At 42.8% G+C, this 17,762-nt stretch overlaps 1 protein-coding gene across 18 annotated transcripts in view; it reads right to left on the bottom strand.

Annotated features, from left to right (window-relative positions):
- The window catches only part of PHLDB2 (pleckstrin homology like domain family B member 2), a 113,396-nt gene that overhangs the window by 90,839 nt on the left and 4,795 nt on the right, over nt 1-17,762 (bottom strand). For 3 of the 18 annotated variants that reach the window (XM_040484466.1, XM_040484465.1, XM_040484463.1), the window contains exon 2: nt 1,008-2,356. In XM_040484466.1, coding sequence (XP_040340400.1) covers nt 1,008-2,342 — 1,335 coding nt within the window. In that variant the 5' untranslated portion in view covers nt 2,343-2,356. Of the gene's footprint in view, nt 1-1,007; nt 2,357-6,794; nt 7,063-17,762 lie in introns of those variants that run through there. The other 15 variants (XM_040484461.1, XM_040484464.1, XM_040484471.1 and 12 more) reach the window with 12 other exon arrangements.

The following is a 17,762-nucleotide window of genomic DNA, read 5'->3' as shown; positions in this document are numbered from 1 at the left end:
TTCCAAATGAATCTTGTTCCGTATGGATGGAAATGGCTTCTGTCCACTACAATCCAAACGTTACAATTTTGTTGTCCTGTAGGACATTATTGACTTTGGTCTGTGGTTCAGAAATCCTATTCCAGCATACTTTCTTTCAGCAACTAAAGCTTGATACTCTGACACTTTTGTAAACTCAGCTTTATCGTCCTGCTGCATCCCTCATTAAGGAACAACTCATCATTAATGAGTTAAAATAATCTCTGACCCTGTTCATCCTGAAAAACAAATAAACAAAAAGGTCTATGCTTAAAAGAAAAAAATAATAAGAATGCGGTTAGTTTGTCCTCATTCATTAACAGGACTCTCAAGGGATGTTTTCTCTTTTCTCTATCTTTTCAGTATTTTCCACAATAAGCATAAATCCACTTTAAGTAGAAAAAGACAACTCAAAAAATGTTTCCGTGTGTGTAGTTGGGGGTCACTGTATGTACTAGGAGGCACTGCTGAAGGGAGGATGGGGGTGGTGTGTGTATGTGTCCAGGACAGAAAAAAGGTTGAGCAACACTTAGCCAACCTTTCGACCTTCCAGACAACATGCTATTCAGAAAAATGTATTGCCTAATTCCCAGTGAGTCATGATTTCACTGCTTACTTCTATCAGACCATGCACATGGGAATTTGATGACATCAAGGATAGAAGTCAGGGTTTACTCACAGTATTCATGTTTGTAAGACTTAGAAGAAATACAGTAAAAGGCACAACTACCTTGTTACATTGATCAAGAATCTACGCTTGAGAGGACTCTGCCGAGCAACTTAATTCAACACTAGGGACAGGGAGGCCTTCAAATACCCGCACGTGGCCACTAAGAGTGACTGAGAGAAGGAAGGACAGCAGAATTCTAGAAAGGCACAGCCGCGGCTGCTGCACTTGGACATCCTCCAGGCCCACACATATCCTTGGAGTGTGTCTCCAAGAAGCCGCTCAAGGGAACAGTGAGGTCAAGCCAGATGAAGAAGATTACCAGTCGCTCCATTTCCTGCTCCCTGAGTCTCTCCTCCCTCTGCCGCCGGTGATAATCCATCAGGTCTTCGCGGCCTGAAATGGAGCTGATGCTGCTTTTCCTTTCCCGAAGGACAGGCTGGGGGGTTCCTGAGGCCTGTCTGAGGCTGTCCAGATCCGCATCATCGAACTCGACAGATCCACAAGAGAAATTCCTCCTGGTGGCAAAGACTCTGTCCGGCTCTCCAGGAGAAAACAGATGACCAGGGCCGGGCCCCGGATAGGAAGCCCTGTCAAGGTCATCGGAGGTACAGGAGGAGGTGGAGGCCAGAAGCATCTTCCGAGCCACTCGAGGACTGGCAGGGACGCTGAGGGTGGAACTTACATAAGGGTTGCCCTCAGAAGCCGAGGGTTTATAGGGTAAAGCCCCTGAGCTCAAAGAAGAGAAATTCAGGTAATTGTCATTGTCTACGATGCTGTGAGGTAGATCCTTTTCCCCCAGTTTCGCTCGTTTGGAATTGCCCAGGGAGTTTCTGGGAGGCAAAGTGAGGGGTGTCAGCTGGTTGTCTGTGGCCCTGTGTAACCTGGGGAGAGAGCGGCTGTAGGCCCCCATGTGACTCAGGCTGCTGCCCGAATACTTCCTAGTTCTTAAACCCATGCTTTCAGATGCCGGCTCCTTGTGTCGGGTCAACTTGGGCTGAAGTGTCAGGTTGTCCTGGCTGCTCATTTTCCTGGCTTGCTTTGGGCTTGAAGGCATGCTTGCCGCCCCCGATCTGCTGATGGGAGAGAAGCCGGTGTCGCTCAGGGGACTTCCATTCCACATGGCCAGGAGTGAACCGGACGCCTTTCGGCCTTCTAGCCCCCCGAGAAAGTAGACATTGTCATGGGATTTATTCCTTGAGCTATATTTGGAATAGGGAGGCTTCTCTGCGAGCCTCAAGGACCTTTCACTGTCCCTGCCGGTATAATGATCAAAGTCCGCTCTCCCAAGTGGATACCCGCTCAGGGATGGGGAGGTGCTGAGTAGAGGGGTAGGTGGTTTCAGGGAAAGGCTTTTGTCAGTTGCATCACAGGAGAACTGCTTGCTTCCTTGGATTTTGGCCAGGGAGGGGCTACTCCTGACACTCGTTCCCAGAGGGGAAGGGCTTCTCTTAGTAGGCACAGGCTGTGAGAGGGTTAAATAAGAGCCAGAATAGTCTCCATTGGCTTTAAATCTCAGACTGGAAGAGTATTTCTTGGGGCTCAGGCTCTCCATCACGTTTTGGGAATCGTCTTCCAGGGAATTTGTCACAAAGCCTGCCTCGAAGCTACCATTTTGTAAATCAAGCTGCTTTTGCACGTGGCTATGCTCTGCCATGATCTTGCTGGAATCTGTCAAGGAAAAAGAAAAAAAAGTTTTACTTTAACAAAGAAGACTGAAAAAGACCAAGTATTTGTCAGCCTACATCTGAACAAAAACAGCCTTACAGTCTGGCCTGATGTAATTAACAAACACAAACTCTGGTTTAGTAATAAACCTAGGTTTATTACTAAAATGAAGAAGCATAATGAACATTGATCTGGGATGATTTTTGTGCAAAAGAAAAATAACTCAAGAGGCCATCAATGACATTCGGGAACAAATCTCTAACAAAGTACAGGTGCAGGATTAGGCTGATCCATAAAAAAGACAATTTCCCACTAGCGTTCCAGTCCTTGGTGGACCACCTGCTTCCTGAGTACCAGGCAAACACCCAAAGTGGTGATGCAATGGACCCTCCTTTGGATGTCTCTGCTAGAATCATTAACTGTTCAGAAGTCAAGTCCTGCAGGACAAAATTCACATTCTGGCACACAAAGAAAGTTTCATGCTAGACACTGATCAGTAATATGAGGGTCAAAAGATGACTCTTGGGCACCTAGGTGGCTCAGTGGGTTGAGCGTCCAACTGTTGATTTTGGCTCAGGTCATAATCCCAAGGTTGTGGGATTGAGCCCCACGTCGGGCTTCATGCCGGGCATGGAGCCTGCTTAAGATTGATTCCCTCCCCACCCACTCTCTCTCTTCCTCTGCCCCTCTCCCCTGCTTGTGCTCTCTCTCTAAAATAAATAAAACAATGGGGCGCCTGGGTGGCTCAGTCGGTTAAGTGTCCGACTTCGGCTCAGGTCATGATCTCGCAGTCTGTGGGTTCGAGCCCCGTGTCAGGCTCCGTGCTGACAGCTCAGAACCTGGAGCTTGTTTCAGATTCTGTGTCTCCCTCTTTCTCTGACTCTCCCCTGTTCATGCGCTCTCTCTCTCTCTGTCTCAAAAATAAATAAATGTTAAAAAAAATTTTTTTAAATAAAATAAATAAAATGAAAAATAAAAAATAAAAAAAATAAGACAGCAGATGACTCTTTAAAAGGGGCTATGAGAGTTACCTTCTGAAAAAAGATGTCATAATGCTCCTGTACCCATCAGAAAAAGGCAGGTAATTAAGGAAACAGAGGTAAGAGTGCTCCTGAAACTACTGCCATATTAGGGTAAGGAGGCAGTATTTAAAATGTGAAAATGGGAGTATTCTTTCAAGCTCTTGGTACCCTAATGAATCATGCTCATCCTTGATCTCACACTCTCTCCTCTTGTGGAAATGCTTTTCTCTGTCCTTTGCACTTATCTGAACACCCCATTCTTCAAGGCTCAGATTAGGATTCTATATTCCATGCTTACCATTTTTTTAAAAACCTATGTACCCATAAGAGTATTTTGGACTCTAGTGTGAGTAACAACTTAAGAAAATAAAGTTTTAGTTTATGAAAATAAATACAAATGATCACTGCAAATAGAAGGCTGGCATTTGTAACTGATAAAGATATGTATTTTTTAGATTACCGCCAAAGCAAAAATACCATTTGCACATCCTCATTGAATTCACGCACTTCTGACACTGTCCAACATGTCAGGTTCCTCACACACTAGTTATTACATCCCTCGTCTCTATGTGAACAGTGTTGCTTATGGTTAGTAATCAATTTTAATAATGTGCTTGTTTCTGTACCCAGGCCACAAGTTTAAAAAAGGGGAATTTCTAGTGTTCCTATCTCATTTCCAACCTCTCTTGATTCACACCGACCCGTTGGTGAGATACTCAATGAACACAAGTTTTCAATTTCAGTTACAGACTTCCCCCCTGCCTCCTACCCAGAGATTGACGATTTTGCCTTGGTTACCTTCCCAGAAAGATCCAGGCAGTATAGTAGGGAACTGCTTCTTATCCAGACCGGGGGCCAAGAAACAGTCTAGGTGCTTTTATCCTATTGATGAGCTAGGTACACAACATCTTGTAAAGTTCAGCTTCCCCAACAAGCTCTGCCTTGGGTTCCCTTTCCTCCAACCCGAATCCCATCCTGATTGATTAAAAGCAGGATTATCTTTAAAATTTTTTTTTAATGTTTTAACTTATTTTTGAGAGAGAGAGAGAGAGAGAGAGAGAGAGAGAGAGAGAGGCAGAAAGAGTGAGGGAGGGGCAAAGAGAGAGGGAGACACAGAATCCAAAGCAGGCTCCAGGCTCTGAGCTGTCAGCACAGAGCCTGACCCGGGGCTCGAACCCAAAACGCGAGATCATGACCTGAGCTGAAGTCAGATACTCAACCAACTGAGCTACCTAGGCACCCCAAAAGCATGATTATTTTTTGAAGTAGGCCTCAAAACAAAATAAAACAAAACTGAGAGTCTCCTTTAAAACTGCCTCCCGGTTGGAATGTGGTCATGCCATCTGGCTTTGATCAGGTCTTTCATTCTTCAGGGACAGCACCATCTCTGCCCCCAGGACAAATGTCCCTCTGAGCAACTGTCTGTGACCACCAGCTATGACCTTGAAAGCCACATGAGTCCAGTTTGGGACATACCTCACTCTGCCCCCTTGGAGGATTGAAACCAAGATGACCTGCAGTCATGATCCTCTCTGTTCTCAACCAACTTCATCTCCGGCTGGTTTGCCATGCTGAAAATCCAGCAAACCTTGGCCAATTCTCTCAGGTTAAATAGTTTTGAATGGAAGAAACAAGGAAATAAGTGGGTCCTGAGGACACTGCGGTGTTAATATATTATGGTGGGTGGGGGGAAATACCCTAAATGCCTAACAACAGGGAGAAAGTTTAATAAGCTATCATACTTCATATGAATGAATATTACACAACCATTCAAAGTAATTATTTTGAGGTACTTTTAAAGTTTTATTTATTTATTTTGAGAGACAAACAGAGAGAGAAAGGATGGGAGAGGGGCAGAGAGAGGCAGAGGGAGAGAGAGAATCCCAAGCAGGCTCCGTGCTGTCAGCACAGACCCCAACTTGGAGCTCGAACCCACAAAGCATAAGATCATGACCTGAGCCAAAATCAAGAGTTGGATGCTCAACTGACTGACCAACCCAGGTGGCCCTGAAGTGTAATTTATAGCATAAAAAGTACATTCATACAATATTCAGTAAATTTTAAAAGCCATATATAAATGAGCTCAGTTTTCTTATAGGTACGCCCACCCATACACACAGATTACAGACAAATGCTCAGGCCAGAATTCTGGGAGTCATCATTGATATCCGAATCAGTGTCTTCTCCATCAATTCTATCCCTGGCCTATCATGTCCTTCCTCCTTTTGTCCATCAATAAATCTCATCAACATTGTCCCTAAAACAGCAGTCTCAATCTAATCATTTCTTACCATTTCCACTGCCACCCCCCATTATGAGCCAGTATCTTCTCTTGCTTTGTCTATATGCCAAGAACAACAAGAACAACAGAATGGAAGAGATCATGCCAAAAAGTTAGTAGTGGTTTTATCTGGGTAGTGGTATTACCAGTGATATTATTATTATTATTATTATTATTATTATTATTATTATTATTTTAGAGAGAGAGGGAGTGCATGAGCAGGGGAGAGGGGCAGAGGGAGAGACAGAGAGGATCTCAAGAAGGCTCCATGCTGAGAGTGGCTCAATCCCACAACCCACGATCAATCAAGAGTCGAAATCAAGAGTTGGGCCATTCAACTGACTGAGCCACCCAGGCATACCTACCAGTGATTTTTAATTCACCTCTCATACTAGTTTGTACTTTCCACATTTCATACAACCTGAGTTGTTTTGACAATTAAGGAGGGAAAAAATACTTAATGTGAAATACTAGAGTATATATAATCTGTGGCAATACTGCTCTTTTTTAAATTTGCATGTATTTTACTTTATTTTATTTCAGATCTTTGAGGTGCAATTGACAGATAAAATTGTAAGATATTTAAAAGGCACACTGTGGTGATGTGATGTACATATATGTTGTGAAAGGATTCACCATCTGGTTCGTTAACACACCCACCACCTCACACGTATGTGTGTGTGAACATTCAAGTTGTAAATGACTTGGTAAAAGGGTGAAAACTTTCGGCCTTAAGTTGGATGTCTGGGGATGTAATGCAAAACGTGGTGACTATATTACAGTTGAAAACATTATTATGTAATTGAAATTTGCTAAGTAGAACTTAAAACGTTGTCAGAAGTACTTCATGTTTAAATTGATTAGGTCCTCATTCTTCCTAAGTTCTTGTCGAGCTGTTGAGCGAGATCGTAACTCTTGTAAAAAAAAAGGTTCTGTTCTAAATGACTCAGGCAAAATGTTAATTGTGCAAATTTACCCATTCCATACTCTCTTAATCTGAACAACACAACAGTTTTCCTGATATGAGTACAGTGGACAGAGTGGTTACTGAAAAAGTCCCACAAGTTTGCTGAACACAGCTGGGACAATAATATTAGTATCCTCATCTTCTAAAAACTGTAGTTGACAGGATACATACTTGAAGTGGTTCTGCTTATTGTACAGAAAGAAATTAAAATCCCAACACAAAGCTTTAGGTACTTCATTCCTTAGGTGGCTCTTAGGTGCCCATCGTGTGTCAGATATTGATTCGGTCCTGTTCTCCTCCTGTCAGAAACAAAGCAGTATTGCTCTTCTACACCCTGTAACATTGGGATACGGCTGTGTCTCTGGCTTTGATCAAGGAACTAGGAGAGAAAGGGAGACGTCAGTTCCAAGCTGAAACATTAAGAGCTGGGGCATGATTCACTCTTTCCATCCCTCTGCTGAGACGGCTAGCATGCATCCAAGTCTGTACCCCTCAGTGAGGACACCGTGGAACAGGACCCCTGCCAACCCAAGATGGTCTTAAGCCACTGAGATTTGGGAGTTGTTTGCTACCAGGAAGGTGTTAATCTTCCTTAAGTTCTTACCATAAACTAGGCTCTCAAGCTGAGTACTGGGAAGTATGTGGTCAGACACCACTTCCTGCCTTACACGGCTTATAGTCCAAGGGGAGAGACACTCATATGAACAAATGATTGCTCTTAAGACACATGCCTTAATAAAGAACTGATTGACACACTGGCAAAGGAGCGTGGAGGGGATTAGCTCAGTGAGAGTGGCAGCCTGTGGAAATTATGGTGGAAAGGAATGACAAAAAGCTCATGTCCCATTGAAGGAAAGGGAATCTGGTGAGGACTACCCAAAGGTAGCATAAGGCGACTTCTGCACTTAAGATTCTGTGATTTTAAAAACAAAAATTATGTTTTTATTTATTTTTGAGAGATAGAGAGAGAGAGAGAACGAGTAGGGGAGGGGAAGAGAGAAAAACACACAGAATCTTGAAGCAGGCTCCAGGCTCTGAGCTGTCAGCACAGAGCCCCATGCAGGGCTTGAACTTGTGAACTGCGAGATCATGACCTGAGCTAAAGTCGGACGCTTAACCGACTGAGCCACCCAGATGCCCCTAAAATACTGTGATTTAAGGGCATAAGCAAAATCTCAAGCCCATTAGAGATTAGACCACTGGTACATGCAGCAAATGCCCTGTCTCTGACAGAATTAATAGCAAAAATCATGTAAGGAAAAAGAGCTGTTTTTGATGGCATGGTCCTTTTTGAAAATTTCTAGCATGTACCTCTTCTGGGATGAACTCTATTTAATAACCATGCATTTCTCTCTCATAGTGATCTCAATTCTTTCTCATCTCTACCACCATGTAAGATATGCCCTCAAGGGTCCAAGCCATTTGCCTACCCTAGAAGTAGGTTAAACTGGAAAGCAATCCTCCAACCATTTAGGATATTTTAGACAAGGCTACAAAAGGAAATCTCTAAGTGAGATGTTAGAATAGACAAGAAAAGAATGAAAGTCAGTGGGGTGACTTTGGTTTAAAGATAATGTATACAAAATAGGAAACAGAGCTAAGTTAGAAGAGGAATTCCCACAATGTGCGGAGACAGCAACCTGGAAAGCAAGCCAGGGCACATGTGATTAAATAGAAGTAAAAAATTAAACAGTGAGCCCAAACACTGCATTTTAAACATTTACTCTGTTAACAGCACAGAGCCGAAGGGCTTAACGCTTAATATCAAAATGGATCCTTAAAAGTTTAATTTTTTAAAAGAGTATAGTTTTTCTGTTTTCTCCTAATAAAATTAGTCAGGCCAGTATGTATAAAACAAATAAATTCTATTTTGGTATGAATAAAAGTTTATTTTTTGACTCAGCCATATAAGATAATGATGTGATTTTACTTATTTGCTTTTTAAATTTTTTTTTAATGTTTACTTATTTTTGAGAGAAAGAGACACAGAGTGTGAGTGGGGGAGGGGCAGAAAGAGAGGGAGACACAGAAACTAAAGCAGGCTCCAGGCTCTGAGCTGTCAGCACAGAACCTGACGTGGGGCTCAAACCCACAAACCGCAAGATCATGACCTGAGCTGAAGTCGGACGCTTAACTGACTGAGCCACCCAGGCGCCCCTGATGTCATTTTAGACTATAAAATATATTACTCTATTTGAGCCTATTTGCAGCTGCAAATGCTACTTAATCACCCAAATGAAATATTCACAAATTCTTTTCCCTCTTTATCTGGGCAAATAAAACTGTAGAATATGAAACTTCCTAACTTGCAGGGTTGCATACTTGATACCCTTCTCCTCCTCACACACGCTTTTTTAAAAATCAAGAAGTGTAATTACTGAAACAGTTTGGTTGACCAAACAAAATGCAACACCAAAGTACTGCAAAGCAGCGCTTGCTGAAGGAAGATCAGCTTTACAGACTCCAGGGAAGAGACAAGCAGGACATTTGCAAATAAGAAGCCACAATTGAGAAACATGCAACGTTTCTCCCCCATACATGCTTGTAGGGGAAAGTTAAACATGATTTGGATGTACGCACATTCCAGAGAATATCTGAAAGGATATTCGTGTTTGACACCCCAGTTTTTCGGTTCAACCTCACTAGGTCTATTAAGGATATGTGAAAGGCTGTGCATATAAAAATACATCATCAAACACAAATATGGAACTTACTCGTTTTCCCAAAGCTTCGTCCACGTGCCAGAGTTGAGTGAATATGTATAGTTGTCTCAGTTTGGTTATCTCTTAATGCCGCCAACCCACTCAACTCAAAAGGTAAAGGATAAGCCGGTGCCCTTCCTGACCCCAGGCATGACGATATGGCTGTGATACCCTTCCCCTTCCCTACTTCCAGAGTATGCTTTTCATTGCAGGTGAGATCACGTTAGTGCAGGCCTAGAGATGGGGAAAGTACAGGGGAATGGAGACCGTACAGCCAATATGGGTTTTGAAGGAGGGGGAGCCAGGAGGGGGGAGGCAGGAAGGTGGAGAACACACTGGAAGAGTTTGGGTTTGATGAATTCCCTGGCGATGAGGGAAAGGAGCGGTGGGACATGGGAACACTGCAGAGGGATGCATCAGAGACTGCTGCCGAGGTCTGCCGAGGTCGGGACGAGGAAGGACTAGGAAGCACCGCGAGAGAGGTGTGCCAAAGCGGTGAGCAAGAGAGAGGGCAGCAGAGGGGAGAGATCTGTGTTAACATGTGTAAGAGGGGAGGCAGGCGAGGAGGACCCTGTTTCCAGCCTGGCTTCTGCGTGTTTATTTTGGGTTTCTTGTACATTTTATGTCAACAAAAAAGAAGTCTCAGGGAAATTATAAAAATCACTGCATGGTTGTCGTAGAAGCAAAAGAGTCCCGAGGGCTTTCACAAGTACATATATTACACGCGGATCCACAGAATGGGCGTGGAGAAGGGAGAAGGCATCTGGTGCCCATCTGAGAGAAAAGACAACACCGGGAAGTCTAAACAGGAAAGAAGTTAATGTGTGTTGAAATGTTTCGGTTTACTTTCCAATCCATACATTTAATTCCCCCTCCCCCCCCAGAGCTCTGGTTATTTTATCACCTGAAATGTACTTCAGCTCATCGTCAATTAGAAAATGCCAGAAGACATGAAGACATCTCCGGATGACACCACGGCAACTCACAGTATGTTTTCCCTAGAGAAGAAAATGACTTGCAAAACTAATCTCAAGGATCATGTTGGTTAAGTGTCTTGGTAGCTCCTTTTCTCTCTGACACATGGCTCTGGTATCTGTTTTAAAACAGAATTCTCCAGCGCCATTTACACTCAATACAGTGAGCTGATCTCATTCAAACTGTGTCGCCTACAGTGAATTGACAGCATTGTGATTGCCAGAGCTACAGGATCTGTCAAGAGGTTGGAAACACACCCAGCGATCAAAGGGTTAAAAAAAAAAAAAAAAAAAAAGCAAATCAAAGCAAAGCGTGTGTTGTGTTTCTTGCACCCTGCTGCATTGGCTTGTGTTAAGGGAGCGGGACTTACAGTCCGGTCCATATAAATGCAGTTATCCAGAAACCCAAAAGATTTTGCAGGAGTCCCGCTGTATATGACACGTTACTTGTCATTTGACGTTGCCATGCACAGGCACTTGGTAGGGTCACCCAGAACAGTGGGGATTAATCAGAGCAGACCTGCCCGAGCAGAGCAGGTGAACTGTAGACTGGCTGGGAAAAGGTGAGGATGTAGATTACAGAAGCAAATTCAGAAAAAAGAATACCCCCTAAAATCGGGAGGGTACACGTTAAAATTTCCACTTAATAAAAAAGTTTGAGTCTCTACTGTGTCCTACTCGGGCCCTCCAAGCAGAGGCGCTGGCTCTGGGAACATATGTTGTCGCAGACAGTGGCCGACACTGGTTTCAAAGCTCTCCCAGAACACTGGTGGTCCACAGGCTGGTCTCTTTCAGTGCTAATGTTTACAATATGGTGATGTTATAAATAAAGCACGTGCTGATGACATGTAATTGAATTCAGACACCAGCTTGGAGCAGTCCCTCAGAAGTAGTGCCATTCTTTACATGAATTCTGGGGAGGAGGGGTATTCCTGTGGCAGCAGATGGGGCCTGGGGGGGAGCTTTTTTTTTTTTTTTTTTTCCCTGAGGGGAACTTTTAGAGGACAAAAAGGGAAACCTGGGGAATTCATTTCAGCCCCAAACTGGAAGCTTAAGAATGGAGAACAATGGATACAAAACCTCCCTCTTTTTCCACTAATCCCAACAAGAAAACATGATGGGGGGGGGGGGGGGCTAATTAGAAGCTTCAGGAAGAACCATTTCCTTCTCTAGCAATATTCTCATTTCAGAACTCCCAAAGCAGCCATTTCCCCTATCCTCTGTTAATCCAAACATCATCGTCACTTAAATCTTCAATCCTCTCAGCTCTCCCTTCCGCAAACATACCCTCCTTTTGCACAAATATTTCCTTCCATCACTAAATCCTCCTCGTCCTTGTCCATCTTGTGCAAAGAAACCTCACCTCTCTGCTCAGCCCCACACCCACTGGCACACACCTCCTGCTGGCAAATATCCCCAGATCCTGTCTCCTTCGTAGACGCCTCCCATACAGTTCTGCAAGCATCCCCAAGTCATGGTCTCAACCTATCCTCATCTCCCACTCACTCATCCCACTTCTTAAACTTTGTTCAACACTTCTTCCTCACTCAAGATTTTATATCCTAGCACAGAGAAGAGAAATACTTCTGTAGGGGGGCATAGTACCCTTCTTGTTCTTTTTGTAAGTAAACATAGCAGCAAATGAATTCCCACTCTTCCCTTGCTCCATGTTTGCCATTTAAAGATCTTCCTAGGGGCGCCGGGGTGGCTCAGTTGGTTTAGCATCCAACTCTTGATTTCAGCTCAGGTCATGATCTTGCAGTTCCTGAGTTCAGTAAGATGGAGCCCGGCGTCGGGCTCTGTGCTGCCAGCTCAGAGCCTGCTTGGGATTCTCTGTCTCCCTCTCTGCCCCTCTCCCCTCCTCTCAAAAGAAATAAATAAACTTAATATTTAAAGATCTGCCTCTTTGAACAAAATAATTATTATCCACTAGACACGTTAGATAGGTTGATAATCTCCAAGGAGGATATTTTCATCTCTCAGAAAGATCCCAAACAAAAAAAGCAGTTCCACAGGAATACATGTATTTTAATGGCAGAATAAGGAGGCTGTTTTGTCCTTGCAGACTGAACCTATTCACAGGCGGCTGTAAATCTTACTGCGTGCAGGGGCGCCTGGGTGGCGCAGTCGGTTAAGCGTCCGACTTCAGCCAGGTCACGATCTCGCGCTCTGTGAGTTCGAGCCCCGCGTCAGGCTCTGGGCTGATGGCTCAGAGCCTGGAGCCTGTTTCCGATTCTGTGTCTCCCTCTCTCTCTGCCCCTCCCCCGTTCATGCTCTGTCTCTCTCTGTCCCAAAAATAAATAAACGTTGAAAAAAAAAATTAAAAAAAAAAAATCTTACTGCGTGCAGACACGCACACACACCCTCACAGACATGCAGAGACAGACGCATGCTGCCCACATGCCCAGGGCAGCCTAAAACGCATGAAGGCTTTTCGTGACTGCCAGAACAGGCTCTCCAGAACCCAAGCAACTTGCGGCATCCTCAGAATTGGCCAGGTGTCAGGGGGGCCCACAGCCGGGCTGGGAAGAAAGGTGAGGACCACTGGAATGGCTGACAGGTCTCAAAGGACACTGATCACACACTTTCTCTTCTAGGTTTGCTTTTGTTTTTGCTTTTGAAGTTTTATTCTATTCTATTCTGAAATCGCCTAAACAAAGAGGTCAGGGAAACCATTAAAGAAAGAACAAAAGCCTGAAACGGGGCTGCAGGGAGGAAAGAGCACAGGCAGCAGTGGTGAGCCATGGGGGATAATAAGAACGTTTAACCAGATGGAAGACGTGAGGACAGAAAGTTAAAAAGAGTTCCAGTTTCTTCCTATCACAATAAAGGAGTCAAACCTCACGCTCCCATTCCCTTCTGTCATCCCTTGCTGTCCTGAAGTCTAAGCTCTGTCCAAAAGAGAACTCCAGATGGTACCCAAAGTTTCCTAAAAGTAATCACCATCAACAGCAATAACCATACTTCAAATGGGGATCTTTATCTCCTATGATCAGAGGCTACTTTTAAATAAGTCTAGAGTGTTTATAGGAATAAAAATCTTAGAGGACTCTTTTTTTAATGTTTATTTTATTTATTTTGAGAGAGAGTGAGAAAGCAGGGGAGGGGCAGAGGGAGAATCCCAAGCAGGCTCCACACTGTCAGGGTAGAGTCCAACTCGGGGCTCGAACTCACTAACCATGAGATCATGACCTGAGCCGAAATCGAGAATTGGACGCTTAAACAACTGAGCCACCCAAGGCGTCCCTAAAAATCTTTGAGGACTCTTAGTAAAGAGGGTAAAACATCAGTTATGGGCCTTAAAAAAATTTTGTGCTAGTTCCTTGAATAAGACTTGTTTGTATGAACTTTAAAATATTCTTTAGACTCCCCAAGGAATTTGGCAATAGATTTCCTGTGATAGCTCTCTCCAGCCAGTGAGGAAGGCGAGAGGGAGGAGGCAAAGCAGAAACAATCTCAAAATACCTATGGGCCATTCATATTCCCTTCCCACCAACAAAATTCCTGACTTTTACCTAATCCCCAAGATGTGACTTTTATCAGTTAGACTCACATGTATGTTTACACCATTATTAAGGGAGCTTTAGCAATATTTAAAAAGAGAGACAATAATAATCCAAGAAGCATGTGTATATATATATATAATATATATACTACATACATTTATAATAAATTAAGTTGAACACGGTGACATGCTAGGAAAGGTCTCAAAGCATGTTGTCTCCAATTATATCAAATAAGAGACACGAAGGAATATACTAAACAGCACCACAGAGATGCTATCACTCACATCTAGAATATGAGAAAGGCTACAGAAAAAAAAACAAAAACAAACCAATGTCTTCAACCAGCATATGGCAAGGGGAAAAAAGGAACAAGACAGAGAGGGAACTGTTCTAGATTGAAAGAGACTCAGGAGAGTTTCTGAACATTGACAATAACACAGATGATATTATAAGTACTGCTGTTTTTTTCAGGTGTGCTGATGATATAGTTACATTTAAAAAAAAATCCCTATCTCTTCTGGGGCACCTGGGTGGCTCAATTGGTTAAGCTTCTGACTCTTGATTTCGGCTCAGGTCCTGATCTCAGGATTTGTGAGTTCAAATCCCTCATCAGGCTCTGCTCGGACAGTGAGGAGCCTGCTTGGGATTCTCTCTGCTCCTCCCTGCCCTTGCCCTCTCAAAATAAACTTAAAAAAAAATCCTAATCTCTTAGAGTTATATTTTAAGAGTTACATATTTTAGAATTATATATTTATTTATGAATGAAATAGTACAGTGTTTAAAATTTGGTTTATAACAATCCATATTTTGGGGGAAGAAGTAAGGTTTGCACATGAAACAAAGATTAGCATCACATATGAAAGATACATGAGATTTCACTGTATTATTCTGTTAACTTTTGGGTATGTTTAAAGTTTCTCATAATACAATAGTTAAAAAGTGAGATGTATACATTTTGCAAATCAATATGAATAAAAATACATGAACATATACTGACTTAAAAATTATAGTGGCTCACTTACAAAACGTGATAGGCTCAAATCGGTGGCTCCTAGCTTATTTTTTTTTTTAAGTATGAAATGCTAACCCTCTATCATAGTGAATTAAGCTCCTAAAACCTGAGTCTTTTAAGTATGTGGGAGAAATCTGAAAGAAAAAATGCACTGTTCAGATTGCAAGTGTCAGGCCATTTGTTATATTCGGAATGCTTGCACGATAATGCTAGGTGCGGTAACTAAATTTCACCACTATGTGTGCCCAAGGAAAAACCATCTCTTCAGACAGTTAAAATGTAAAAGTATTCACAAAAACTGCCAACCTTGCTATATAATGAGGAATGTGAACCTCAAAAAACTTAAATACTCACACTTTATAGATCTATGCTAAGAGAGACTGACATGCTTTGTAGATTCTTAAATTAGGTGACTTCCTCTTTGAAAGTGAGAGTGTTAAAGGAAACTATAGACCCATATTTTTAGGGTTCTTTATAGAATCCTAAAGCAGTTTCCGGTCAACATGAAGATTCCTGAAATTTTCCCAAATAAATCCAATGTTTCCAGATGTTTCTTACTTCTGATCATGGGAATAATTCATCCCTGGGTTGAGGTGACTCTGACTATAGACCTTGGAAGAATCCTCCTATTATGTGATCACTACAGTGAAGATGAAACCAGAGAGGTAGGGGGGAGTCACAAAATACCCAAACCGGAGGTCATGACTGTGTGTACACCCTCCTTCAGGTCCACTTCCTGAAGCAGAGGGGTACTCCAGTATCCAATTTCCAACAAGAACAATATTGACCCTAGGATCACAAGGGAATAAAGATGCTCTCTCTTGGCCCTGAAACCACCCCTAGGGACTTGAATTGGAAGCTGAGAGTCTATGGGACCAAACTCTGATCTTTCCACCACCCTGTCCCCCCATTCCAGTGTCTGATCAAAATACACTCTCTTAAGAGTCATTTTGTAATCTTCCGAAGTAACACTTGCCAAAACCCAAAACACTACATTTCCCATTCTCTTACCCAAAACTTACGAACTGGGAATAGTCGGAGCATGTAGGCTCAGGAGAGATGGAACACAAGGGGACCACATCTTCCATAGTTGTGTTTTTCCCTTCAACTCAAAAATTGAGCCGATGGATTTTAAAAATACCATAAAGTAAACAAAACAGTAATGATACCATGCCTTTATTACTTAATGGCTGATTACAGGGAATGGGTATCATAAGACATTTCATTTTCCCCTCTCCTGATGCCTACCTTTGGACCATACGTTGCTCAAAAGGATAAGAGAAAGGACTTGAGGGGTGCCTGGGTGGCGCAGTCGGTTAAGCATCCGACTTCAGCCAGGTCACGATCTCGCGGTCCGTGAGTTTGAGCCCCGCGTCAGGCTCTGGGCTGATGGCTCAGAGCCTGGAGCCTGTTTCCGATTCTGTGTCTCCCTCTCTCTCTGCCCCTCCCCCATTCATGCTCTGTCTCTCTCTGTCCCAAAAATAAATAAACGTTGAAAAAAAAAAAAAAAAAAGAAAGGACTTGAACCAGCAGAGATCTATAATCAACTAACTAAATTAAATTTAATCAATGCAGTTGTTTATAGCTCTGGCCAAAAGACCTAATAAAGGAAATGGTTTCCTTAGGGTGTTATTCTTATTGTAATGGCCAAAATAGTAGAAAGAACACTGGACAGACTGCCAGGAACATGAGTCAGGAGACCCGTCCTAGTCCTGGTTCTGCCAAAATCACCAACAGAAGTTAAAGCGGGAGCAAGTCACTCCTGTCTTCACCTTGTGTTAGCTGAGGTTTCCCACATTTAAAATGGTAAGGGTGAACTGGGTGTTCTTTCTGCTCCAACTTTCTGGAGCAACAGATAGATACTGGTTAAATAACACAGGAGTGCCAGTTATACAATGCAGGACATGGAAATGACCAAAGGACAGAAACATGTTTTAGTGATAAGGTAGCAGCTACCTAATTGGGAAAAGCTTGCACCGGTGCCGTTGCCCATGACATTCCAAGGGCGTGGTAAATTGTTTCAGCATAACAGAGTGGGACAAAGGCCTGGTCAGAGTTACATTAATGCAATATAATACGGGTATTTGATTCAGTGTGATGTATAAGAAATATGTGTTCTGCATTCCCATGGCTTGCAATTTCCTTAATAAATCTTAAGCTGTTTTCGAAAACCTACTTCTGCAATGACGTAAGCAGTGTGGCAGCCAGACATCACTTCCCAGTCTCCTCTGAGTATCTCTTGGCTATGAAGCACTATTCACACTGGGTCTGAACTGGCCAAAAGAATGCAGGAGCAGGCTTTCCTCTGCTTTTTTACCTGCCCTTGTTTTAGCAGTCCACTGGTCAAGAAACACACCTAGGAAAAATCTTGTAACCTTTAGCTTTTTGCCATTCCATATGTTAATTCCACAAGCATACTACCATCTGGAGAAGTCACACACAATGTGTAAACCAAATATTCTAAGCTGATCAACACTAATTTCTGCTGAACTCCAGATTTAGCAGCAAGTCTCAGAAAAGGCTGACCCTGCTTGAGGTAACGATATTAAATATTGGCATGCACAAACTTTTCCTTCCCCTTCATTTGCAAAGTAAGAAAAAAGCAGCAGTTTGTGTAATAAATCAACTTTCACACTCTAAAGAAAAAAAAATAGCTCTTGTAAAAACCTCTCCAAAGCGTTTCCATGTAACTTTGCTTGCTATTCTAGGTCTTACTTATCTGTTTCTTTGTACAGCAAGCTTCTCCAAACACTGGCTTTCCCACCAACACCTCAATAAAATGATTTTTAAACCTGGGTTTCTATTATTGACCACTAGCTGCTATAGATAAAATCTTGCCTTTAAAGCACATAAAGCACAAAGCTTCTTTTCAACATGTAAGAAACATCCCTAAATATCACGAAAACAACTGAAATTAACCCCTAGAGGATTCAAATCCTGTGTGA

Source organism: Herpailurus yagouaroundi, unplaced genomic scaffold (genome assembly GCF_014898765.1).
Source record: "Herpailurus yagouaroundi ecotype Mexico unplaced genomic scaffold, PumYag 162, whole genome shotgun sequence".
In the NCBI taxonomy this organism is placed as follows: domain Eukaryota; kingdom Metazoa; phylum Chordata; class Mammalia; order Carnivora; family Felidae; genus Herpailurus; species Herpailurus yagouaroundi.
The sequence above is the reverse complement of the archived record's forward strand: the minus strand, read 5'-3'. Positions and strand labels throughout refer to the sequence as shown.